The following is a 25,978-nucleotide window of genomic DNA, read 5'->3' as shown; positions in this document are numbered from 1 at the left end:
CATTAAAAAAAATAGGCTTATCTTCACTATGCAGAAGTACGCCACTGGCCACAATTTTAAAGTACGTAGATTGGTAGCAAACTTTGGGATACTATAAAACGCTTCTTAAAAAATGGTATTTTGAAGATATATTCAGTGCTCCAGACAACATTTTGGCCATGTATTTACACAGGCCCGTAGCAGGGGTGGTCGGTAATTTTCTAGGTGGGGCTTAAGCCTTTTAGATAAAGACTTCCCGTGTAATTTTTGTAAAGGAATCATCAACCGTAATTTCCAGTGGGGGCAAGACCAGGTTTTAGGTGGGCTCACTCCCTGGCTACGGGCTTGTATTTACTGGGCGGTTCAAATTCGTGGCTCACTATTTGGTTCTCCGTAAGGGTGAGAGATACAGTGTGGCAAAGTTGCTCCTTTTTGTGACTAAAAAAATGAATTTTAAAATCTGTGCAAATAATTGAGATATCACCGAAAAACTGAAAATGTTAAATTTAATTTCATTCATTTGGACGGTTCCCGTTGGATCCTTTTATAAGAACTTTTTTGAGAGAATCTGAATCTGTTAGAATTTCCATAACACTCTAGATGTATAAAAGCAGTAGACTACCTACTAGGTACTTTCATACTTCTTATGGAGGCCATATTGGATTTTTACGGAATGAGATAGATGACAAAAAAAGACAGAAAAGACAGATGATGACGTGTATTTTTGTACAGAAATGTACCTACAAGAACAATTTCAAAATCAAATGTTTTACATTCCATTTCTCAACAAAACCTCCACGGGTAACTAGATCTTGTTAAATAGCCTTGTTGGCCATGATGTCTTCTATCTCATTCCGTCATTCCAATATGGCGTCCATAAGCAGGGGCGGACTGGCACGGGGGGGCGGGTGGCGATTGCCACCTGACCTGCCCGTTGGAAATTTATAAGTATGTGCTGTATTTAGTTTCTTGCACTATTAATAAATTATTAACACGTTTCTCTAATTGGGGTTGATGTTAGGTTGTTAAAAAATTCTGTTTTAATTGAAGTGTTTTACAATGACTTTATCATTTTTTGTTGTAGTATTTTGAAAGTGCTGAAATACAATGATAGGCGATGCACCTCGTGTGGATTGTATATTTTGTTACTTTTAATTATCAGCTGCAATTTAAAAAAAAACTGTATGGTAATTTATTTTCGAGAAAGGAGTACTTTAAAATGTTTTTGTGGTGCAGATCAGAGCTAACCCCCCCCCCCCCCCCCACCATCATTACTACACTAATACTTTAATGGCCCGTAACCTATGCAATTCCACCTGGCCCGCAGTTACTACCCAGTCCGCCCCTGTTCATAAGAAAGTACTGAAAGTAGTAGCCTAGTGACCGTAGAATGTACGTTCAAAATTTTCATGTTCAAGGACGGAAATATTAGTGAGTTTCGTAGAAGAGGTACCCCTCGAGCTCAAAATTGAAGTATCTGAGGATTTATCGAGAGTTTCCCCACCCAGGGCCCTTAAAGTCCTTAAAAATCACGCCCGCCTACTTGATTGAATAATTATATAGCAAAATTAAAGAAAGAAAGATTTTGAAGATAGTAGTAACTCACATCTTCTAGCTTGCTCTGCGAATAATTTTTGTACGAAACGACGTAAAGAAAACAAGGTTTATATTACGGCATTTATTTACAACATAAATGACATGTTCTTACAATCACTTTTCAGATCGCCATCGTCAAATAACTTAATAATACTCGCTGTACAAAAAGTAGGTAACTTATTATTTAATAGACTAATACACAACTATACAATTTAATAATTTAACAAACTTAACACATAAAAGGTATCTACGGATTTAAGTTTCCGATTTGTAAGGTTTGAACAGTTTAGGTTTTTCCGGCATGGAGATGCTCGTATGGTGGTCCTTGGCCGCTATGAGTAAACCTTCGGGCGCCGGAGGGCTGAGACTAATATCTGAATGTACCGGTGAGACTCTCGGCGATAATTTCGCGTGGGCGTCCAATTTCATCGACGGGTACGGGGAAAAGTCCAATCCCAAGTTGAGATTGAGCGCTTGAGGTAGGGAGTGTTGAGTTATGGTTTGTGGCATGTTTTGAGGCACGTTAATGTTTTGATTTAGATTTAGGGATGGGTTTGAGAGGGGGATGCCGGTTTGGGGTAGTCCGAATCCTTGGCCCCAGGGGTTGTAGCGCGGGTAGTGATGAGGGTAGACCGGTGGCGGAGGGGGGTAGTGTAGCGGTAAGGTGGACGCGGCGGCTTGTAGTAGCGATGCGGCAAACGCAGGGTCCGTGTACACTGCGGCGTAGGGCCACGCGATCGCCATCCGTTGTCTCTTGTCCTTCATGCGACGGTTTTGGAACCAAACCTTTAACAAAGAGAAAAATTTATTAGCGGCAAAGAAAAAACGAACTAGTAAAGTGTTATATGTGTATCTGCCGCTGAGGCCGAAACAAAAAACTTCATTCAATTGTAAAAATGTTAATTTCATGAATGCTTAAACACCGCCTTGATCTTAAGTAGTTAGCACTTCATAAAACATATGATTCGAACTTATCTGTGCATTAGGCTACTGCTTTATAATAAACTCTTAAGTTGTACCAAAATAGAAGCTAAAGTGGCGATTCCATGTTTTATACTTGAACACCGCGGTTCCTTTGATGTGTTAAAAGCTACATTAATGTCTTATTTGGCCTGTAATGTGTTAATTGTCTACAGCGGTCATTTTTAAATATTTAATGACCAAAGAAATTCGTAGGATCATTTTATAGCTTTGATTTTTTACAGTAAATGAATATATAATTGCGTAATAAATACTAAGTTATTAAAAAAACAACATTATCATAATAAATTTATTGTTGACAATTTATGTAAGTGTATAATAATCGATATCGATAGACAACCTCTCCCATATTTAACCAAAATCGATGTTTACTCGATCTGTTAGTTGAAAACACACATTTCACAAATTATTAAAATCGATACTATAATTTTGTGCTAATTTTTGATCGTTTGTCCTATTATTTTCTCTGAGAAAAGTAAAACGAACGGAATCCTAAAAAAATCTCCTGTAGACTATTGTATCGTGTACCGAACATATAAGTGGGTGTCTAATTATTTATTGTCCATTCCAAATTAATCTTGAAGCAACGTAATGTAGGTATATACAGAAATGGAAAAGCACTCTGAAGTGGAAACCGTCGATTACAGTATGATCAGTGTACAAAGTACAGTATACACGGTGTCCATTTTTCGAGTGCCACTATGGGGATCTCGCTTATCTTAAGAGATAGATAGTTAAATGAGGGCAAAGTTGCGAATTTTCGTGTTGAATAATAATCTGAAAAGAAATTTAAAATATCTTCAATAGTTTTGAAAATATCGCAAAAAAAAAAGAAAATTTCTGATTTTCGTTTTTAATTTTTTCATAGTAAACTAATCGTTCTAGACATTTCTAATTAACACATTATTCAGACACTTTTTAATGGAGATTTCGAATATGGCATCCCGTTTTCAATAACTTTTAAGATGACGGAGAAACACGTGGCAACTTTAATTTTTCTTATGGGCGCCGTTTTGGATTTTGACATTTTGAGATTACGTCTTTTTTTCTCTTTACAACGATATATCACACATGGTGGTTCAGTAACACATTTTTCCTAAAATTACAATTTTAATTTTCTGCGAAGAGTGCTTTGGAAAAACAAAACGTTCTTTTGTTGTGAACAAAAGGTTGACTTATTTCAAGTAGTGTAATTTACGTTTGTGCTAGATTTATTGCGAAAATATTATTTCTTCTTAAGTATTTTGTTCTAATTTGAATTATAATTTTCTTGCAAAACGAAGGTTCAATTATATTCAGATGAAAATCTCAACTCAACTAGTTCCCTGCCAACGCTCTAACCAGACAGATGGATCAAACTGTCATACTTTTGTTCACGATAAAAGAACGTTTTGTTTTTCCAAAGCACTCTTCCCGAAAAATTAAAAAGTGTCTGAATAATGTTTTTTTGCGATATTTTCAAAACTACTAAAGATATTTTTAATTTCTTTTCAGATTATTATTCAGAACGAAAATTCGCAACTTTTCCCCCATTTAACCAACTCTCTATCTCTTCAGCTAAGCGACATCCCCATAGTGGGACTCGAAAAATGGACACCGTGTATAACCCTTTACAAGGACCAATTTATATACATGTATACCGTACATTATAACTACTCTCTTATTTATGAAGGTGCGTGGAAGGGCCGGACGTACTTTGCACTCGGACTCCAAGCATCGAATTCACAATATAAGATCTAAATTCAGATTTACACCTTCATTGTGGGAACTGTCAATAAGGCTTTGGTATAGGGTGAAAATGTGCTGGAAAGTACCCCAAATGCGCGTTTTTAGTGATGGCTGTAGGTGGTTTCCCGGACCTCTAGCGATCACTAGAAAAGGTCCACACAAATGCCTCTACAAAGCTTTTAAGACCATGCAAAACAGCTTTCTAAAGATATTTTCAATTTTCCATTAACTATGTGTGTAGAGGCCCTTTCCAAAACTGGCCGAGCCCGGGAAGAAGCATAAAGTTCTGGAAAGAGCTTAGGATGCTCTTAGAAGGGTTCTGGAGAGGATCTACCTATATTCCTTCTAAAATACGATTCGAAAGGCTCGTGAACGTTTGCATAAAGCTTTATGGAAGTCCTATGGAGCAGAATTAATTAAACGAAGGCGTATTGATCGGAAAGCTGTGATTATTAGCCAACCACTTTCAACGAACACGTTTCGGCAACAGTAGCATCATCATCTGCGAACGCTATCGTGACAATTTTCAAATATAATCAATATGGCTAAAAAGAGCCAAGCATATTGAGCATAATGTAAAGTTTTTAAATGCAATAGCAAAAGAATGACGATTTGCTTGAATGTTTGCCTAATTATAGTTTATTACATGGCCAATAAACGCATGAAAAAAAAACCTGTTACGTTTGGTATAATGAAACATTTTCAAGGAGTTTAACCGAGGTGGAAATCTCAGCTAGAATTCTTGTATTTTTCGATGATTTTCGCATCGCCAAAGCAACAATATTCAGATTAACTAAGTGACAGTCAGATCTTCATTTTGTTTTAAGAAGTAATTGGGTGCATAAAATTACGCGCCTTTCAGAAGAAATGTTGTTATTTAAAAGTAGACATAGGTATAATACACATAAATCCCTATGTCTACTTCTTAATAAATAGCACTGTATATTGTATCGTTCCCCGATATGTCAATGATACAGGGTGTAACAATTATGGATGTGTGGCAAATACGTAGGTATAAATTGTGCACAACTCTTGTACAGATAAAGCGTAATAATTAATGGGGAAGGGGTTCTTTACGTATAAACGTATAAAAAAAAATAGGTATGACATCTTACATTTGTCAAAAAATCAGTTCCTAAGTTTTTGAATTGTTTATTCATGTAACTTATTATGTATTACCATAGAGTTAGTATTACTTAGAATTACTTTCATGCGCGTTATTTCTTTTTTCTTTTGTTTGTTACTTTCATTGTTACTGTTCTACTTTCTCGAATTACTTATTATAAGTTTAACTTTTTCCATTTGTCCTCTAATTGGATCTTTTATGTATCTGTTGGGCAAATATATATTATTATTATTATTATTATAAACATTTCAATGCCGCCTGGCATCCATTTAAAATCTAGGATATATAGGGTGGGCTATTAGTGTGTGGGTGGGTGATTTATAACAAAGTAGCATTTTTTTAAATGGAACCCCGCCTGTAGGTATATTTTTACATATTTTGATTCCGTGATCAATTTTAGTGTGACTTTATGTATTACCGAGTGTATTACACTGCACATGATAGGTATCTAAAATGAGTCGTTTAGCCGCAATTGGTCATTTTTTACGTATTTTCATAGTTTAAATAAAAAAATTATTATTTTATCCTTTTCTTTTGTTAATAATTTTTAACAGCTTACTAGTTACCTAGTAAGGGGCTTTTACAACTGAATGACACTGTCAATTATTAGAAATTGTTGACAAAAAATATGTAAAAGCTAAATACCGGCATGATCGTTAGAAAGGTGATAAAATCCTAAATTTTATGCAATAAAAAACTTGGTAGTTCAATTAAAAAAAATCAAGTTACCTTTGATTGAAGAATATTGAAAATTCAGGGAGTGATTTTTTTAATACATTTAACACTGCAAAGTCACGGCCTTCTTAGATTTATGATAACTGCGATATTCAATTTTTACTGGATATCTACTAAAAAATGACGAATTGCGGTTAAACGACTGATTTTAGCTGATATCATGTGTAATAACATAAAGTCACACTAAAATTGTTCAAGGAATGGAAATATGTAATAAGTAATATACCTACAGGGGATTTCATTTAAAAAATGCAACTTTGATATAAATCACCTTGTATAACAATTGCAATTTCGTTGTGTCACCTCGCGTATATCCATATATCCATTGATAATTACACCCTTTAATTAAAAAGTAGCCCCGCAAGACGGACGCAATGGACAGATGCCCAAATTCGAATAAAACCTTATTTTTATTAAATTCGTCGAGAAAACATAATACGCTTTTTGAACAATTTTTTTTAATAAAATACTCTGCAATAGATCTGCAATTTTTGTTAACATTTTCATGGAGTTTTAACTTAACGTAATTGGTATGCTTTTTTATTTAAAAAAACATGAAAGAAATTATAAGCTACAGTTAAAATTCACCGTACAACTTCTGTTTCTTTGTTACTATGTGTTTTGTTGACAAAACTAGCCTAAACAAATTTTTTTCTGAAAAAACTTAAATTAACCATCAAACCTTAAAGTTACTAAACCAATATTTTAGGTGTTATTTTTTTAAACTTCTTTTTTCGTTGATGTCGCACTGTGCTATTTCGTGTACCGTGCCGATGTATTTACATTTTTACATTCTGTAAGTTTTCGTTATTAAGTATACACGGTGTCCATTTTTCGAGTGCCACTATGGGGATCTCGCTTACCTTAAGAGATAGAAAGTTGGTTAAATGGGGGCAAAGTTGCGAATTTCCGTGCTGAATAACCTTCTGACAAGAAATTTAAAATATCATCAATAGTTCTGAAAATATCGCAAAAAAACGAAACTTTCTGATTTTAGTTTTTAATTTTTTCATGATAAACTACTCGTACTAGACATTTCTAATTAGCACATTATTCGAACACTTTTCAATGGAGATTTCGAATGTGACATCTCGTTTTAAATAACTTTTCAGATGACAGAGAAACACGTGGCAACTTTAGCTTTTCTTATGGGCGCCATTTTTAATTTTGAGATATTAAGATTACGTCTTTTTTTCTCTTTACGACGATATATCACACATGGTGGTTCAGTATCGCATTTTTCCTAAAATACAATTTTTAATTTTTTGGGAAGAGTGCTTTGGAAAAACAAAACGTTCTTTTATTGTGAACAAAAGTTTTACAGTTTGATGCATATGTCCGGTGGGCATCAGCGAACTAGATGTGTTGAGAAAATTCGATTTTCATAGGAACAGAATTGAACCTTCCTTTTGCAAGAAAATTATAATTCAAATTAGAACAAAATAAAAATAAAACTAGCACAATCGTAAATGACTGCTTGAAATAAGTCAACATTTTGTTCATAACAAAAGAACGTTTTGTTTTTGCGTAGCACTCAGAAAAAGAAAATTGTATTTTTAGAAAAAATGTGATACTGAACCACCATGTGTGATATATCGTTGTAAAGAGAAAAAAAGACCTAATCTCAAAATGTCAAAATCCAAAACGGCGCCCATAAAAAAAACTAAAGTTGCCACGCGTTTCTATCCGTTATCTTGAAACTTATTAAAAACGGGATGCCATATTCGAAATATCCATTAAAAAGTGTCTGAATAATGTGTTAATTAGAAATGTCTGGTACAATTAGTTTACCTAAAAAAAGTTAAAAATGAAAATCAGCAATTTTCGATTTTTTGCCATATTTTCAAAACTATTGAAGATATGAATTTATTTTTAGATTATTATTCAGCACGAAAATTCGCAACTTTGCCCTAATTTAATCAAGTTTCTATCTCTTAAGATAAGGGAGATCGCCATAGTGGTACTCGAAAAATGGGCACCGTCCGTCAATATCGAGAGTACGAAGTCGCGGAGGAAAATCTAGTAGGTAGTACCTAATAGTAAATTCTAATTCAGAAAATTTTGTTCCATATCTGCTTTGGTCCAATACATATGTGGGCTTGTATTTTAAATAGGTACTTAGATCATTTCTAACCAAATTTAGGGTTTAATCTGTGGTTAACAGAGAATTAAGCTTCTAAAGCTTCCTATACATTCGCGTCTAACTAACTGGCTTTGGTAACGTGTTCAAATTCCATTATGTCTTGATGAAAGTGTTCCCCTTGTTGTTCCAGGATTTTTTCTCCTCTTTGCTAAGTAACCGCGGGAAAATATCACACTCCATATTTCTTTTTATTTGAGGGCAAACAAAAATGCCAGCTTTAATTTTTGCCCCTGAAAGCTTTCAGTCAAATCGCTATAACTTTTGAAAATGCAAATATTTTCGATTTCCAATAATCAGAATATATTATACCGGGTGGTGCACCAGGAACGTATAGGGATTTAACATGGGAAATTAGTTTTATGCAATATCCTACCCTCCTGTACATGTTTTATTAAGCTTTTGGTATACCCGAAAATTTAAAATTAAATTTCAACATTTCTGTTATTCGTAGCAATAGCCATGACTTTTGTTGTTTTATGAATTGCACTTTTTAAAAATGTCACAGCCAACTATGGTTACTATTTAAGAAAATGTAAGTTTGCGTTATAACTCGAAAATTATAAAAGAAAAATGAAAATTAAACAATTATGTATTTTATTAATCGGAAAAAGATCTACAATTTTTCTTCTCTTTGCATATTTCTGCATTTCTAATACGAATACTAACGATTCTACAACATTTAGAAGAAAAATCACTAAATCTGTTTTTCGCTCATATCTAGTAAACTGTGGATTTGTTTCAAAAAACAAAGAATAAGTATACTTAAAACGACAACTCTTTCTCCATTTAACCGAATCTCTATGTCTTACGGTTTCCAAAATCCCAATGAAAAAAAAAACTCGCACGGAAAAAATTTGCGGGAATAAGAATATTCTGCTAAATTCCTGAATAAAATCAGAAAATTCAATCTTTCTTTAAATTTAGAACACAAAAATAACATTAGAGAACAAAACATTAAAAATGATCATTTATAGAATGTTGATGATTTGTTCGATATGAAACTATTTAATCATTTCCTGTCTATGAATAAACAAGATAATTAATGAGATTTGTTTGTAGGTAGTTAATGAGTTCATTAAAATTAGAAAACAAAAAAGCTTTTGTTCGATCAGTTGCTGTAATTATTAGATAAAAATTGCAATTATGATGTGACCATCGTCAATTACTAATGGAATTTATGTTTTCATTTACTGATTTACTGATACTTCAGCCAAAAAATCATCGGAAATAAAAATTGTGCACCTACCTTTATAGTACTTTCAGGTAAATTAAGTTGCGCCGCCAGCTCGCATCTTCGTGGTCTCGAAACGTAATTTTCTTTATAAAATTCCTTCTCTAGCCTTCCTAGCTGTTCCCTTGTGAACGCCGTACGATACCGCCGAATATTCGGATCGGATTGAACTGGACTTGTGGATGACGTGTTTAGTTTCGATTCCGACGATAACGGGCTGCTGCACTCTGCAAAAAAGGGAAACGAAATTCAGGAAATGTTTCAATAATGCGCGGAAGCAAAAGCTTAAAGTCGATGTTCCTGATAGTCTAGACACTACAAGTGGTTAAAATCCAAAAAACATACAGGAACCAGATAATTGAGAGGAACTAAAACTTAAGTGACTTGGCGACGCGCTTCCGCCCTCCAAGGTACCTATTATAGGTGAAAAGATCCGACGGATTGCCTAATTTAGTACCTTTTTTATAATGCTGCGTACTGTTGGGCGATTGCGGCGGGCTGGGCTGATTATGGTGATGAACATTATAATGAGGCGGAATGACGTCTAAAACTACAGGCGCATTTTTGCCAGCTTCTTGTTGATGATACATCCTAAAGTTGTTATGCATGGGCACGTCACTAGCACTTAAATTCAATAATGTAACGCCGCACGAAATTACCGAGATCTGTATTAAGTTACCACCAAAAAGGGTAGAAGGCAAATAATTGTGCGTTGAGTGATAGTCTCTCCAAGTCTTGCAAGTTTGGGGCTATTCTAGGCGGGGTTCGAATCCGCCCTGGTTGGCTGCGGTGTGACGTTTCCTGATTGGTTATTCCGCCTCTATGGACTTATTTTCACTTGTCTCTAGATTCATTTTCCAACGAAACAGTCCTTATGGCCTCTTAGTACATGTCGGAGCGTATTAAACAGATATATGGACCATTTTCGGCGTTAATAACAAAGATTGTGCACTGGCGAAGCTTAGCTTATTCCATATTGATTATATTTTTATTACTTCTATAAAGATGTTTTAGTACTTTAATTTTATGCTGAGTTTAAGATGTAATTTTGTTTAAATTTGCAGAGATACGCAAAGCTTTATATTTTATGCTTTCTCTTTATTTATATTAAATTTATTTTTCGAATTTAGAGAGAGCCATACTGCATATTTTCCGGGGAAATGCTCCGCCGCTTATCATATATTCACTAAAATTATGGAAGTATGAACAGCAAATCCTGTACGGTATAAGACCCAGAATATTATTATTTCTTACCTTTCCGTATCAGACGTAGTAGAAATTTTACAATTCCCCACTTGCGGTATATGTACCTAGCCATATGTCCTTTAAAATACGATTTTTGTCATAGAGTTCACTTTCTACGTTGATAATACGTATATAAATAACCGTTTTTTAGCATTCGTTTTATAAACGTATATAACACCACTTTAATATACGTATATAAATCGCATATCAATGGAAAATAATAAACGTATAATATTCCTACAAGAATACCTATACAGCAACATCCGCCGGATATTTATGCGTATATATGTAAGATTTTAGTCTACAATAAACGCTTCTTATACGGAACTGTGTTGCTATAGGGATAGCGTTTTTAAACAATATGGTAGGTATCAGGTACCTATTACTAAACACTATATGAAAATTTTAAACCCGATAATTGACGGGGGTTGAACAGTTGCGCCGAATGGTATACGTGTCAGTACAAGTATAGGCAGGAGGTGGATTAAGTTAGCATCCCTAAATCGGCAACCCAATTTGTTACATCATCAAAATATTGTGCCTATTTGTGCGCCAATCCTCAAATTTTGTGCGCTTCTTATTTATGAGAAAATAAAACTTTCCGCTGGGAGTCCAACTTAATGCTGGAAAACCATCATTCTCGTATCCACATCATGACATCTCATACAATCGGAGTAATTCAAAATTTCTAAACAGGGAGCCAACTTACCGTTATGTTATGATATGTTATGGTTTTGTACCTATTTTAGAGGAAGTCAGTAAACCGATATTCCTGTATGGTAAATCAAAGTGGTGTTATATACGTTTATCAAATTATTCTTAAAAGAACGTTTATTTATATACATATTATCAACGTATTATAAAACGTGAACTCTATATACATGAATAAAAATTGTATTTTAAACGTAGGGATAAAATTGGTCTACAAAAAAACCTGGGGTTGGAGCTCAAAGCACTATAGGCACAAAAAGATGATATAGATTTTAAGTCGCTCCGATTGTAACGGGTGCTGCGTTAAATTGGCACTTGGCACCCCCTTTAGAACGTTTGAATTACACCGAAAGGAAAGGCACACAAGGCCTGAGTATTAGCGCACATACTTATCAGCACAAAACGAGCACAAAACTAGGTATGGAATGAGTGTCATGTGGATACGAGAATGATGATGTTCCAGCACAGCACCCCAACGGAAAATTTTGATTTTCTCGTAAACAAGAAGCATCACACAACATTTTGGGATTGGCGCACAAATTAGAACAATATTTTTAAGAAGCAACAAATTGGGGTGTCGATTTAGGCAGGTACCTACTTCTATCAAAAAGGAATGGACATAAACCTCTCGCCAGGAAAGATTGCCGGTCACAGAAGACCTGATCTCGGTCTACAATCTGTGTTTTTCTAAAGATGTGAGCGATTTCCGGGATAGGATCGTGCCAATGTTGAACGAAAAAACTTTTCGTTCAACATTGGCACGATCCTATTTCGGAAGTCGCTCGCATCTTAAAAAAAACATAGATTGTAAATTGACACAAGGTGTGCTGTGACCGGCAATCTTTCCTGGCGAGAGTTATAATTGTTTTTTTATAGATATAGATACCTACTACTTATTCAACTTGTTGGCTTCGTCCTCATTAATCAAACTGCAAATTCATAAAAAAAGTATCACTCTAAAAACTAGTACAAAAAACTATTGTCTGGCGTTGTCAATGGCAACGCGAACTTTTTTATACACTTCCAATACCAATGCCAACGCACAGACGTCTAAAAAGTCAAACTTTTATGTCATTCAATGTGTTGAGAAATGTCATGTTTTATTGACGTTTGAAGAAAAATAGTTATTTTTTGTTCATCTTTCAACTCTCGGATTTTGACATTTTGGCTATCAAGGTTGGGAACTTAAAAAACACACTATATAATTACATCCATTAAATAATTCCATTTTTGAAATATAAGAAACGAGAAAAACAACATGCATTTATTCAGGGGCTCGTTGTGCGAGGGCTGGCGCGGCCGTAAGCCGCAGGATATGATTCAATGAAGAATTAAATGGAAATATAACATTCTTTGTAGACATATGGAAATAGAACCTTGTTTGTAGCGCATTTTTGCAAATTCATTTATGTAAAAAGGTAGCTTTTAATCTCTTTTTGGCCGGCTGGCTGGCTATTAGCAAATGAAGGCCCGTAGAAGAAAGTTTGTAGAAAACGAGGAGTGCACGTCATGTACCTACCGGGGCCGTGTAATTAACAACTTTAGTGACAGAGTACGGTCGGCGACATCTGGGCGCCATCTCCGAGCGTGGTTTACTAAAGTGGTGATTTTTCAATTTTTTCCTATCTTCTATATAGTTTTGGTCGAGCTATGAGAAGTTCCCCAAAAATTGAGTAGTATTTTGCTTAACGGATTAAGATGTTAACGCTTCTGTTAATTTCCGTTAAATTGAACTTCCGTTAATTTTATCTTTTACACTGGTTATTTGTTGATATATTGTTATTTTATTGTTTGTATTACGCGCCACTTGACGCCTGTACGTTAAGTGATCATGTATATGAGTATATATTCGAAAATGTAGGTAACAGTTTAACGACTATCGAACATTAGAAATAAAGAAATAAATATAGGTATATGAGGATAATCCCACTCGATCTGGAACACCCTGTACACTTTCACTGTCAAGAACGACAAAGTTTCTACATCGTAAATGAGCATCCTTCATTTAGTTACCTACTTATAAATATATTTGTAATGGCATTAAAAAAATTTGTGAAATACTCTTATATTACCTATGCTACTTCCTTTTCAAAAGCTATAGGTAGATGTATATCGGCTTTAATTTATTTTCATAACCAAATCACTTATCATAAATCATATAACATCAAAAAACTAATCGTTTTTTTATAAATTTGTCACTTAAGTGCAGATAAATAACAGGAAGTGTACAATTTTTCATATTTCAAGAGATTAATTTTAATTTTTGGCAGACTTATTTACATGCCCATTGTTTTATTTCATTCATAGTGCGTTTATACAATTATTATCATTAGTTCACTATCTTAGATCATTAGGAAATAGCCAATAGAAACAAATGTAGGGTTTCGTTGGTTGTTAGCGACGCACAATAAACCTTTTTTTACGGATATACCTAATAATAATTACGATTGTATTGTATAAACCCATGATTGGTATTAATGGAAGCTTATAAAGTATTATCTCTGTTTACTGGAAAAATTAAATAAAGTAAAATTTAGTATTTGCGTAAAAATAATAATTTCACGGCAAGAGTGATTTTTACTAAAATGATAATTCATAATTTCCTAACTTCTCCAATTTCCCACAACAAAATTTACAAATGGGCACATGAATAAAATTCTTACTTTTTCGATCAGACTTCTCAATCAAAAGTTATAGACTAGAAACCAATTTCGAAAGAAAATTCAAAGGACTGTAACTTTTGAACTAGCAACCCAATGTTGGAACTGTTTGAAATTATGGATTCTACAGGCCACGTTCTATAAGAAAAATTTTTTCCGGGACGATCTGAGACAATTTTTTTTTCGTACTTTTTAAAACCGTTTCTGCACCCTGAAAACTAAAGGGCGTATTCTACAAAGAATACGGCCCGAAATGGAGGGAAGAATATATTACTACTACAGAATCGCGCATGCGCAAGTGTGTCAAAGTAACAAAAAACTGTCAATTTTTGACATTTTTCCATACAGGTAAAGTCTGTATAGTAGAACCTGGCGGTTACTATGTTGATTTTTTTAACTATTCTTTGACCCAGGAACCCTGATCAATTTCTCTTATCACAGGAAGTAACTACTCAAGATTTTAATAAATGATTGAATACATTTAATAATAAATTAAAGTGAACTTCTTTCGTTGATTGGACTGCTACCTCTCCCCTCGCTTCAGTTATCATGGTTCATACAAAACGGAACAAACGCAATCTCCGCAGTTAGTGTCCCCTTTTAGCCAATAGCAAACCCGCATTTACGTTTTCTCGTCTTTATCCAGACGGAACCAACGGAACTGGACGGTTCACTGCTATCTCGGCTTTCCAAAATGCGTCTACTATATCATTTTTAAAGCTACAGTCTACTGTTCGTATAAAGCGGTACATATGCGTTTTTACCTATACATACAATTCGAAAAAATGTGTACAGCATAACGGGTTCCCGTTACAACTGGTCGAAATAGACAATTTCTTATGTAGTGGTGTATACAGTAAGTCACTACCTTGTATATTCTTTTACTTTTCAGATGCCTTCAGTTTACCATCAGGTGAACATGTCAGGACCTTCCTAGGCGAGACCAAATTAATAAGGCTAAAGGGTAAGTTTTCACTTTTTAGTTAAGACATTAACTAACAAATATTCTGATTGGCATCTTTTCATAATTTTTGTAGCTGATATAAAGTTGCAATGGGTGGGTGTTCATTTATTGATTAATTAGGTCATCTGATGAGTGTAGCAGAGGTTACATTTGAGGGTAGGCAAGGCTCTGAACGTTTTATTGAAATCTTCATTGTTTACGGTTAACGCTTCGACGCGAATCCCGATCTTAGTTCCCCCCAATTAGCTCCCACTCCCTGATAAATTCCAAAACGACTCGTCAACCAATGAAACAATCAACATTCCTGGGAACTTGAGCTAATCTGTGACACCTCTTGCCTTCGTTTTACATTTACATTTCGTCCTCATTTTTGAATTTACGCTTAAAAATTGTTTTAACTTTGACATACGAGCGCCGAACGAAATGTTTGCTTTCCGTTAGGCAATTATCGTACTTCCCCTTGAGTTTACATCTGCATGTCCTTTTGGGCGTTTGGGGTCGCTTCACGAGTGAAATGCAAATATTTGTGGGATAAATGAAGAAAAACAATACGTTGAGGATCATTTCGGTCGACTTAGGCATACACCTAACTCGTTTTAGCGTCTCTGGATGAACGGGCCAACCTTCACTGTCATAGATTACGGTTTTTGAGCAGAGATCCGCTTCGAAGTAGTGCTTGATCGGTTTGGGCAAATCCATAACATTCTCCAAACCCCATATTCCTAAGGGAGCACTGCAAAGAAGTCCTATTAGTCCTTTCACGGCACCCAGTAAAAGTAACAGCATTATTATCGATACGGTTAAATGGATGACGATAGTTGCGCGGTCGCTGAAGGAGACGTTCTGAACTGTGATGAGCGGTAGTGACCCTAAAAAGCCAGCGGCGTGGTACTGTTTTAGGGTCATGGGCTTGCATTTTAATCCACGCGACGAGTCTACGCAGGCGCACCTGCAGTGCCAAGTACAGAAACAACGATCGAACTTATGAATTAGAATTGTTCTTGTCGCGGACACTTCTCTATTTACATTTAACGCAACGACTGAGCATTGGAATCTCTTCAGCGGAAGCTCACATTTGATTTCCAAATTGAAAATGTGCTGAGTTTGGGGGGGAATCAAAGCCCTTCGGGCTTCAATGTCATTGAAACTAGCCGGTAGTTCCAGTGGACAATTACACAATCGAACACTGAACAAATTTGAGACTAATCCGGAGTTTGTTACTTTCACAGTGATTATTGTTTTAAAAGGGCGGGTGCTGTCTATGTAAACTTCCGTAATTTTGGCGCCACCTTCCGGTCGAAGAAGCGTGTTAAAATCTGCCCTCACTTCGATGTCGATCATTACGAATTGACTTTCGGCATGGTTCATAGTCAAAATCTTGTCTCCGGATTTCGGGTTTGTTTGGATGGGATTCTCGGGGAAATTTCCGTAGTTTTTTAGAAAGAAGCACCCTTTCTTGCCCAATTTTTCGGCTTTGTGATCATGTTCCCACAAGTGGAAGGGCTGGTTGGACAAGCACGTTCCCTTCGGAACGGAGCAACGGTTGGGTTGCCTGGCGAATGCCTCAAATCCTACGCCTGCAACGTTACATCGATCACCTTTGGCCGATACTTGGTCTTTGTGAACTATTAGGTATTCGGATGGCCCATTTCTTACCTCTGGATGGTGCGAGTAGGCGCCGGCGTGCCCACTTTCCGGGATCAGCAATAGTGCCTCCTTGTAATTAATTGCAAACGTAGCGGGATCCGTCTCTTTCACTCTTGAGCTATATCTAATTGACAGAGTTCGTTTTTCGTCTACATAGTGACAGCTGTCGGTCCCAACTCTAATCGCCTTTCCTTCAGTGAGGTCTTTCCAAATTACATCCCCGTTTAAATCGTCGGCCCTCTCAAAAATCTGCACCAGAACAGAATGTTCCATTTTCGGTTTTCCCAGGCGGTAAACCGTGTACCAAACGTCGGAAAATTTGAGACAATGCGCACTTTCGTGGTATCCCTCCGGATTAAGCATTGGTGGAGTGTATCTATCCACACAATTTTGACCTCCTCTCGCTTGGTCGCCACTCGAATGAATTTGCCTTTTGTCAACCGCCTCGTAGCTAGGACTAAAGTAGACCAGTTTCTCCATCTTGGCCTCAGGACTTTGGTCATAATTTCTAGTGTCTCTCGCTGCTGGAATCATGGGTTAACGTTGTACATCCACTGCATACTTTACCTCTTAAATGTCTGGGACACTCCAAGCCATCCAGCATGAATTCAGGATCGCCGTATTTCACAAAATTCGCGACGTACTCGCTGGGTGTTGGTTGTCGTTGTGAATTCGTCAACGCGTTACACGAACAACAAAATCCCTCACTGTACGCAACATCGGTCCCTCGGTATCTAACTTTGCTACAAGTCGGCGATCGGGAGGTCACGTCACAACCGGTAAAATTAGGGGCATGTTTGTTGTGAACGTCTTCATGGGCGAGACCGTTGACAACGTGCAAGAACTGCAGAGGATAAACTTCGTTGATTACTTCCTGTTTTAATTTGACCACGTACGGGGTCAGCAAACGCGCTTTTCTACGACTGATGGGGTCGTAGACGTGATCGACGACGACGTACTCGGAATTGGAAAGGCCCCCACTTGGTGTTTGAAGTTTTAGTGTTAACACCAACTTTTTCCGACAGTCTGTGATCATTTCCTTTTTATCGAAATCGTACAGTTGATGACTCTCGTTGGGGCTGCAGTCTGTACATTTGACTAATAATGCTCTCATTTCAACGCGGGGTTCTTTTAGGCAGCATCGCAGTTTTTTCAGGCAACACATCGCGTTCCGCCACTGACGATCTAATTCGGTCTTTGAGTTGTGTACTATAACGATTAGGTTAAATGTACTGTATAATAATAATATGATATTCATCGTGACATTTGCACGTTTGCTTGATATTGACGAATTAGGAAACAGTATGTGATGTTGATACTTTCGTGACCCGCTAACGAATGCCTCCCCCAACTACTCTAGACGAACTCCTACCTACTATTTTAACTAATTAATGTCTACAAAATGGCTTCTTATTAACGAAAACGGCCATCTTTAATCATTGATTCGTTTCTGTCGTTCCTGCCTTACGAATTAAATGAAAACTAATCTCATGTATGGTTAAATATGCCACGTTGCATTTCTTATAATACCGAAATGACCTAATCCTTACGTTGCAGGTAAAACCAATGAAGATAACCACTTTAGCTCTTTTTACTTCGATATTCTGTCGACAGGACCACTGTATAGAATTGAAATACGCAAGGACAAAAATATGATTTTTAACATAAACATGGGAACTGCCCATAAGTCTAAATTTACTCGTATATTGAAACTACCAAGCCTCTACTTCGACTACCGTACTCACTCTCTGTTAACAAACCTGTAACAGTGCGCAAATTAGGTGTTACCCTTACACTATCAACTGTTGAAATATGCTGTCCAACGTATTTGATAGGGATAATGTAGTATTGTCTAATGATTCTAAAGTTAAACTGGAATTATTCAGTGGAAAGATTTTCGCCACTTAAAATTTACCTTCTTTTAACCATCATAAAAAAATTATTTTACAACAAAACATACATATACTTTGACGTGAGCTCTACGACGGATTAAAGCCAGGGACGGACTGGCACGGGGGGGGGGGGCAGGGAGAGATTGCCACCTGGCCTGTAGATCGTAATGGCCCGTTGGAAATTTATAAGTATGTGCTGTATTTAGTTTCTTGCACTATTAATAAATTATTAACACGTTTCTCTAATTGGGGTTGATGTTAGGTTGTTAAAAAATTCTGTTTCAATTGAAGTGTTTTACAATGAATTTATCATTTTTTGTCGTAGTATTTTGAAAGTGCTGAAATACAATGATAGGCGACGCACCTCGTGTGGATTGTATATTTTGTTGCTTTTAATTATCAGCTGCAATTTAAAAAAAAACCGTATGGTAATTGATTTTCGAGAAAGGAGTACTTTAAAATGTTTTTGTGGTGCACCTAAGAGCTACCCCCCCCCCCCCCCGGCACCTTCATTACTACACTAATACTTTAATGGCTTAATGGCCCGTAAGTACCCAGTCCGCCCCTGTGTATAACCTTCCTTTTTTACCAAAATTCGACTACACCAAAATTTCTCGGGAAAACACTTTTTCTTATTAATTTGGGTGCGTAGAATCCAAATCAATTCGTACTTTTTCGATCAGACTTCTCAATCAAAAGTTACAGACTAGAAACCAATTTCGAAAAAAAATTCAAAGGGCTGTAACTTTTGAACTAGTAGCCCAATCTTGGAACTGTTTGAAATTATGGATTCTACAGGCCACATCCTATAAGGGAAATCTTTTTTCCGGGTCTATCTGAGACAATTTTTTTTCTAGGCTCAAAAAAAGGCAGTGTATAATCATTGAATTTAAATTCAATGGTATAATACCTTCCTTTTTTACCAAAAATCGACTACACCAAAATTTCTCGGGAAAACACCTTTTCTTATTAATTTGGGTGCGTAGAATCCAAAACAATTCGTACTGTTTCGATCAGACTTATAACCAGGGGCGCACTGGCCCGGGGGGCGGGTGGCGATTGCCACCTAGCCTGTAGATCATAATGGCCCGTTGGAAATTTATAACTATGTGCTGTATTTAGTTTCTTGCACTATTAATAAATTATTAACACGTTTCTCTAATTGGGGTTGATGTTAGGTTGTTAAAAAATTCTGTTTTAATTGAAGTGTTTTACAATGAATTTATCATTTTTTGTCGTAGCATGAAAGTGCTGAAATACAATGATAGGCGACGCACCTCGTGTGGATTGTATATTTTGTTACTTTTAATTATCAGCTGCAATTTAAAAAAAAACTGTATGGTAATTTATTTTCGAGTACTTTAAAATGTTTTTGTGGTGCACCTCAGAGCTAACCCCCCCATCATTACTACAATAATACTTTAATGGCCCGTAACCTATGCAATTCCACCTGGCCCGCAGTTACCCAGTCCGCCCCTGATTAAAGCGCATTCAAAGGTTTCCGTAAAGAACACCCTGTATCTTCGAAACAGCTGAGCCGATTTTAACTAACTCGGGTTAATTGAAAAGCGTTATTTTTCAGCTCCAAATATTATAATATTTAAAGTTTTATTAGTTTCACATATTGCCGCTTGAGGGCTTTTTTCGACATTCCGACACAAATGGTTAATTTTCTCAAAAAAATTAAATGCGTTGCGTTGATTTGATTTTTTTTCATGAAAAAGTAGCTAAATGATGCCTAAACGAGCTCTAGATACTGGGTGCTCTGCAAAGACTCCACAAATATACGATGTGGTCATAACTATTAAACTTCAGGGCCGAAAACGGGTTACACAGTGTGTTTTTATTTCTTTTTATAAGAAGCGTCCAATTAAAATTTCCGAAAAAGTCTGCGCATGCGTAATCTAATTTTAACACGTGTACATAATAAGTAATGACCGCAAGGAACAACCACGGCTTCCAGCAAATGTTCTTGTGTAAAAATTACTGTAGCAAATATTCGAGAAATTCCGATAGATATCGAGGCGCCATGAAAGATTAGCCATCGGCGATAAAGAACGAAGGCGGATGTGACGTAATCTTTCTGAGAAATATGACGTGTTTGCTCGAGAATATTCTGAAGCGCCCTTGAGCCCTCGAGAACATCCCGAAAGAATATTATTTGCTATATAAGCAAATCGAATTGTGTTTCGAGTTCAGTTCCAACATCGACGCACTTGAGTTATGTCATAAATTTAGCAGTGAGTGATAAATAATAATTACTGTTATCAATTTATACAAAAGATGTTTCTTTGGCAAATCTTTCGCCACTTATTCTCATATTTAGGCAAATCTCACAATATTATTGACCCAAACCCCATAAGATGCACGGTTCAGCCCTGTCATCAGATGAAGGTGAATATTGAATAATTCCGGCTGCAGGTGGATATTGTATCATCTACTGTTTAGTAAGTAGTTCAATATTAAGACATTTTGGTGCGCCACCCTCTCACCAATCACCCTCAAAATTAGGACGCCGCCCTTACCGATTTCCATTAACTATGTAATAGCGAAATCGGAAATGTAATTAAATAGGTTTACATACGCGATGATAATTATATTATAGTGTATAAATACAATGAAATAATCAACACTTAACCCTACGGATTTATCCGAGTTCATCACGTCCAGATGGGAAACCTGCTAAATAGCACATTGGGGAATAAACCCTATTAAAAGTGTAAATCCCCGTCGAAAAAATAAAAGAAACTTCAATTTATCACTCCGGTATATCGAGTTTAATTGATAAAAACTACGTTCGCACTTAGTTTCTCATTTCACAGCCTTAAACTACAATTAGTCGCCCGAGAAAAAAATAGCTTTGATATTGAGACGTCTATGAATAATCACCCTTCTAACTTGTAAACGTTTTTAAGTGAGTTCTGTTCATTAAAACCCCAACTTACACGATGAAGTTCTTTTTTATCACAAATTATAAGTCAATTTAAAGTAGTCAAAACACGAGGGGAGTTAATAGGGCCAAAAATAGGGATACACGATTTTATCTGTTTTATTTATTAGCGGGGCTGTTTTTAGATGTGGCGTATATAGGTTTATTATGACTTTATAGCCGAAGATTTTAAGCTTGTGTTGTCGTTTAACTTAATTGGATTTTTATTTGAGAACCATTTATGTTAGAAGAAACATCTGTATAGGACCATCAAAAAAAAATCCCTTATGATCGCGCCAACATTGAGATACATTGTATTCTGAGGGAGAATCCGATCTAATAACTATAAAAACGAAATTGTATTTTTATCGTGTCGGTAATTTGAAAAACGTACGATAATTTAAGACGTTTTATATGTAATTTTGAACTTGTACTACGGTGTAAACCGTGCTTTTTGCTACCTCTAGATTATACTCAATAATTAAACAATTATGCAGCGTTTAGATGTCTCGTGAGATTGGAGCAGAAAATTGCTTTGGGCTGCGCAATAACAGCAGCTTATTCCCTTATGATATTAATAACAACCAACCAAGACTGCTTGTTATCTTTAAAATCGGGGAGGATAGTACGCTATTCTGCAGACTGGCGACATCTAGGTGGTCAAAGAACTCCTTCAGAGGGGTGCGTTTGAAGTGATCTAAAAGAGGGCTGTAAGTGGTGTTAATCATGAACACTTTTCACGAATACCAAAACCGTTTTAAAGTAGGGGTTATTAGATGTCGCCACGGACGAATTATAAAATTTCATCTATCTTTGGAATCCCTATAAAAATTCAATGCATGAATGTTGTTGTAAATTGGAACTTCCCCGTCGAGAAGCGTCTCTCGATTAAATTCCCGGTGAAACAAAAGTTCTTTGGGCGTAGTTTTTTTGAACGATTTACTTCTGTGTTTCCAGGATCCTTTTTCACATGAGAATTTGCTAATAACACTTTTGTTATGTATATTCACACAAAGGGAAACATTTTTTTACATGTTAAATTTTTGGTAATGTTTTTTATGGTTATGAATTCCACAAGCAAAGTTCAATCTCTTTTTGTTCAATAAAGACTTTGTAACTTAAATATGGATTTTTTCTGCTAGCTTATTGTTCATTGTAACGGAAAAGATATATCCCGGCGCAATTAATTAATTTATTTTACTGAGACGCACGTATTTGACGGTAGTCTTTATTTCGTCCGATTGCACAATCATTCTTTATGACACATTTAGTTCTCTCCTCAAAGCTAATAATATACTAATATCTTGGACCACGTACTAAACTATCTCGTAACCCAAGAACGAATGCCTGCCAAATCTCCCCGTAATTATTACTATCCTTTCTGATTTACCACCACCCACAAAATGGCTTCTTATTCATAAGCGCGGCCATATTTAATCGCTGATTCTTTTTCTTCGTTTCTGTACCACCAATTAAATGAGAGCTAGGTTACGTAATTATCCTAGGGATCCGCCAAGCCGGATCTGCAATCTTGACTTACCCTATACTTACAGTTGGCAATTCGAGGGGAAAAACTACGAATAAAGTCACAAACAACGGATGTTTCAGGACACTTTTGAATCTCGACAGTTTTTTTATTACTTGTGCATGCTCTATTCTGCCTTTTGTGTCTAAAAATATGTGTACAAAATTTGGTTCCAATCGGTTCAGCCGTTCAGCTGGAAACGGACCTACAGATCGACATCATCGAGATTGTTTTGATTTGGATTCCTGGTGCTTAAAATGGTTTTTTTTCCGTTTAAGAAGTGGGGGGTCATTTTTTGCCCCAACGCAATACCTCGTTACTCACATGCAGGTGGTAAAATTAAATCAACTTGGACAACAAAATGTAAAAGAGGAAAATATACAAATCAAACATCTCAAATCATACAATAAAAATCGGAATCGAGTCAAATACAGTAAATCAACAGGAACAAAACACAAACGACAGAATACAAGTGGACAATTCAAATCAAGTACAAAACAAACACATTACACACATCTACAGTTCAATTTAGGCAAAACCACATAAATAGAAAAAATGTTTAAAGGATCCCCTTCTCGCATTGCTTACGCACCGTCCGGTAATTTCTAAGGGGTATGACGATACTAACCATTTTGAGTAATTTTTAAATGAAACTAATTTTTGTCTCCTTTTTAATGTACATTTTTTCTTTGTTTTAGATTCCAGAGAGGCAGTCTTACAAAGGTAGGATTTCTTTTTTTTTATAAAGCATCCATTGCCACGGCAATGATTTGTCGATGGTCTTCTTTGCGGCAATCAGTTAAGTTCATGTTAGAAAGTCTGACCATATACAATGGTCCACTCAACAGTAGAAAAGGGTTTATAAAATAGAAATTTCTATAATGACTTGGGTCGCAACATGCTCTTAATTACTGGGGTACGTACACGCAAGAATTTTTTTCTTTGAAGTGTGTGAAACCAGTTAACTTCTCTTTGACCAACGCCCGTATACATTGAGGTAATAATTTCTTGGCTTCTTTAACGGTGTTAATGCGAAATTTTTGCACACTTCAGCCATCTAGATTTCTAGATGACCAGCGGGGAATTTTCCGTATTTACAAATGAAAAAAATTTATGGCGGACTTCAAGTTAGCTGAAAATTGAAATTTTTTACGTTTACGTTGATAATTTAACTCATACCAAAAAGGTATAATCGGGTCCCAATTTACATTTAATAACCGAATACGTAATTAAAAGAAGGTACATTAATTTGATAAGAGGTTTTCAGTTGATTTCTCTTTGATCAACGCCCATATACAGTGAGGTATTAATTTCTTGGCTTCTGTAACGGTGTTAATGCGAGATTTTTTTGCCATCTACACTTCTAGATGACCAACGGGGAATTTTCCGTATTTACAGATGAAAAAAATTTACGGCGGACTTAAAGTTAGCTGAAAATTGAAATTTTTTACGCTTGCGTTGATAATTTAACTCATACCAAAAAGGTATAATCGGCTCCCAATTTACATTTAATAACCGAATACGTAATTAAAAGGAGAAGGTACATTAATTTCATAAGAGGTTTTCAGTTGATTTCTCTTTGATCAACGCCCATATACAGTGACGTAATAATTGCTTGGCTTCTGTAACGGTGTTAATGCGAGATTTTTGCACATTTAAGCCATCTACACTTCTAAGATGACCAACGGGGCATTTTCCGTATTTACAGATGAAAAAAATTTACGGCGGACTTAAAGTTAGCCGAAAATTGAAATTTTTTACGCTTGCGTTGATAATTTAACTCATACCAAAAAGGTATAATCGGCTCCCAATTTACATTTAATAACCGAATACGTAATTAAAAGGAGAAGGTACATTAATTTCATAAGAGGTTTTCAGTTGATTTCTCTTTGATCGACGCCCATATACAGTGACGTAATAATTGCTTGGCTTCTGTAACGGTGTTAATGCGAGATTTTTGCACATTTAAGCCATCTACACTTCTAGATGACCAACGGGGAATTTTCCGTATTTACAAATGAAAAAAATTTATGGCGGACATAAAAGTTAGCTGAAAATTACAATTTTTGCGCTTGCGTTTGATAATTTAACTCATACTAAAAAGGTTTAATCGGTTCCCAATTTACAATTACTAACCGAATACGTAATTAAAAGGAGAAGGTACATTAATTTCATAAGAGGTTTTCAGTTGATTTCTCTTTGACCAACGTCCATATACATTGAGTTAATAATTTCTTAACTTCTGGAACGGTGTTAATACGAGATTTTTGCACACTTCAGCCGTCTAGATTTGTTGATGACCAACCGGGAATTTTCCGTATTTACAAATGAAAAAAAATGGCGGACTTCAAGTTAGCTGAAAATTAAAATTTTTTTACGCTTGCGTTTGATAATTTAACTCATAACCAAAAGGTATAATCGGTTCCCAATTTACAGTTAATAACCAAATACATAATTAAAAGGAGAAGGTACATTTATTTCATAAGAGGTTTTCAGTTGATTTCTCTTTGACCAACGCCCATATACATACATTGAGGTAATAATTTCTTGGGTTCTGTAACGGTGTTAGTACGAGATTTTTGCACACTTCAGCCTATTAGCTGAAAATTACAATTTTTTGCGCTTGCGTTTGATAATTTAACTCATACTAAAAAGGTATAATCGGTTCCCAATTTACACTTAATAACTAAATACATAATAAAAAGAAGAAGCATTGTATATGTATTAAATATACAATGGAAGAAGGTACATTTATTTCATAAAATGTTTTCAGTTAGTAAAGTCTTCTATAACTAACCAAGCAGGATTTATTTGGTCATAGAAAACAAAATACAGTAGGAAATCACTAACCATAAAATACGATATGTTACCTTAATTATTGGAACA

At 35.8% G+C, this 25,978-nt stretch overlaps 2 protein-coding genes across 2 annotated transcripts; both read right to left on the bottom strand.

Moving 5' to 3' along the window:
* Window positions 1-1,698: 1,698 nt before the first annotated feature.
* LOC116159046 (segmentation protein even-skipped-like) lies at window positions 1,699-10,221 on the bottom strand. The gene is made up of 3 exons (XM_031471940.1): window positions 9,977-10,221; window positions 9,535-9,746; window positions 1,699-2,361 (listed from the first exon to the last, which is right to left on the bottom strand). Exons 1-3 carry the CDS (start codon window positions 10,125-10,127, stop codon window positions 1,831-1,833), a joined length of 894 nt encoding a protein of 297 aa, XP_031327800.1. The 5' UTR covers window positions 10,128-10,221; the 3' UTR covers window positions 1,699-1,830.
* A 4,795-nt stretch (window positions 10,222-15,016) lies between these two features.
* Window positions 15,017-17,963, bottom strand: LOC116159323 (hapless 2-like). The gene is made up of 3 exons (XM_031472283.1): window positions 17,314-17,963; window positions 15,509-17,267; window positions 15,017-15,068 (listed from the first exon to the last, which is right to left on the bottom strand). Exons 1-3 carry the CDS (start codon window positions 17,909-17,911, stop codon window positions 15,017-15,019), a joined length of 2,409 nt encoding a protein of 802 aa, XP_031328143.1. The 5' UTR covers window positions 17,912-17,963.
* Window positions 17,964-25,978: the final 8,015 nt, after the last annotated feature.

This window comes from Photinus pyralis, unplaced genomic scaffold (genome assembly GCF_008802855.1).
Source record: "Photinus pyralis isolate 1611_PpyrPB1 unplaced genomic scaffold, Ppyr1.3 Ppyr1.4_LG1, whole genome shotgun sequence".
NCBI lineage: Eukaryota > Metazoa > Arthropoda > Insecta > Coleoptera > Lampyridae > Photinus > Photinus pyralis.
The sequence above is the reverse complement of the archived record's forward strand: the minus strand, read 5'-3'. Positions and strand labels throughout refer to the sequence as shown.

Bases quoted from the DNA above. Each gene is read 5' to 3' on its own strand.
- LOC116159323 (XM_031472283.1), bottom strand. From the start codon at position 17,911: ATGTGTTGCCTGAAAAAACTGCGATGCTGCCTAAAAGAACCCCGCGTT. The intron at 17,268-17,313 runs GTAAAGTATGCA...TGATTCCAGCAG, and splicing joins GTGTCCCAGACATTTAAGAG to CGAGAGACACTAGAAATTAT. The intron at 15,069-15,508 runs GTATGTCAAAGT...GGTCTCGCCTAG, and splicing joins AAACATTTCGTTCGGCGCTC to GAAGGTCCTGACATGTTCAC.
- LOC116159046 (XM_031471940.1), bottom strand. From the start codon at position 10,127: ATGCATAACAACTTTAGGATGTATCATCAACAAGAAGCTGGCAAAAAT. The intron at 9,747-9,976 runs GTACTAAATTAG...CCTTTTTTGCAG, and splicing joins TACGCAGCATTATAAAAAAG to AGTGCAGCAGCCCGTTATCG. The intron at 2,362-9,534 runs GTAGGTGCACAA...TCTTTGTTAAAG, and splicing joins TACCTGAAAGTACTATAAAG to GTTTGGTTCCAAAACCGTCG.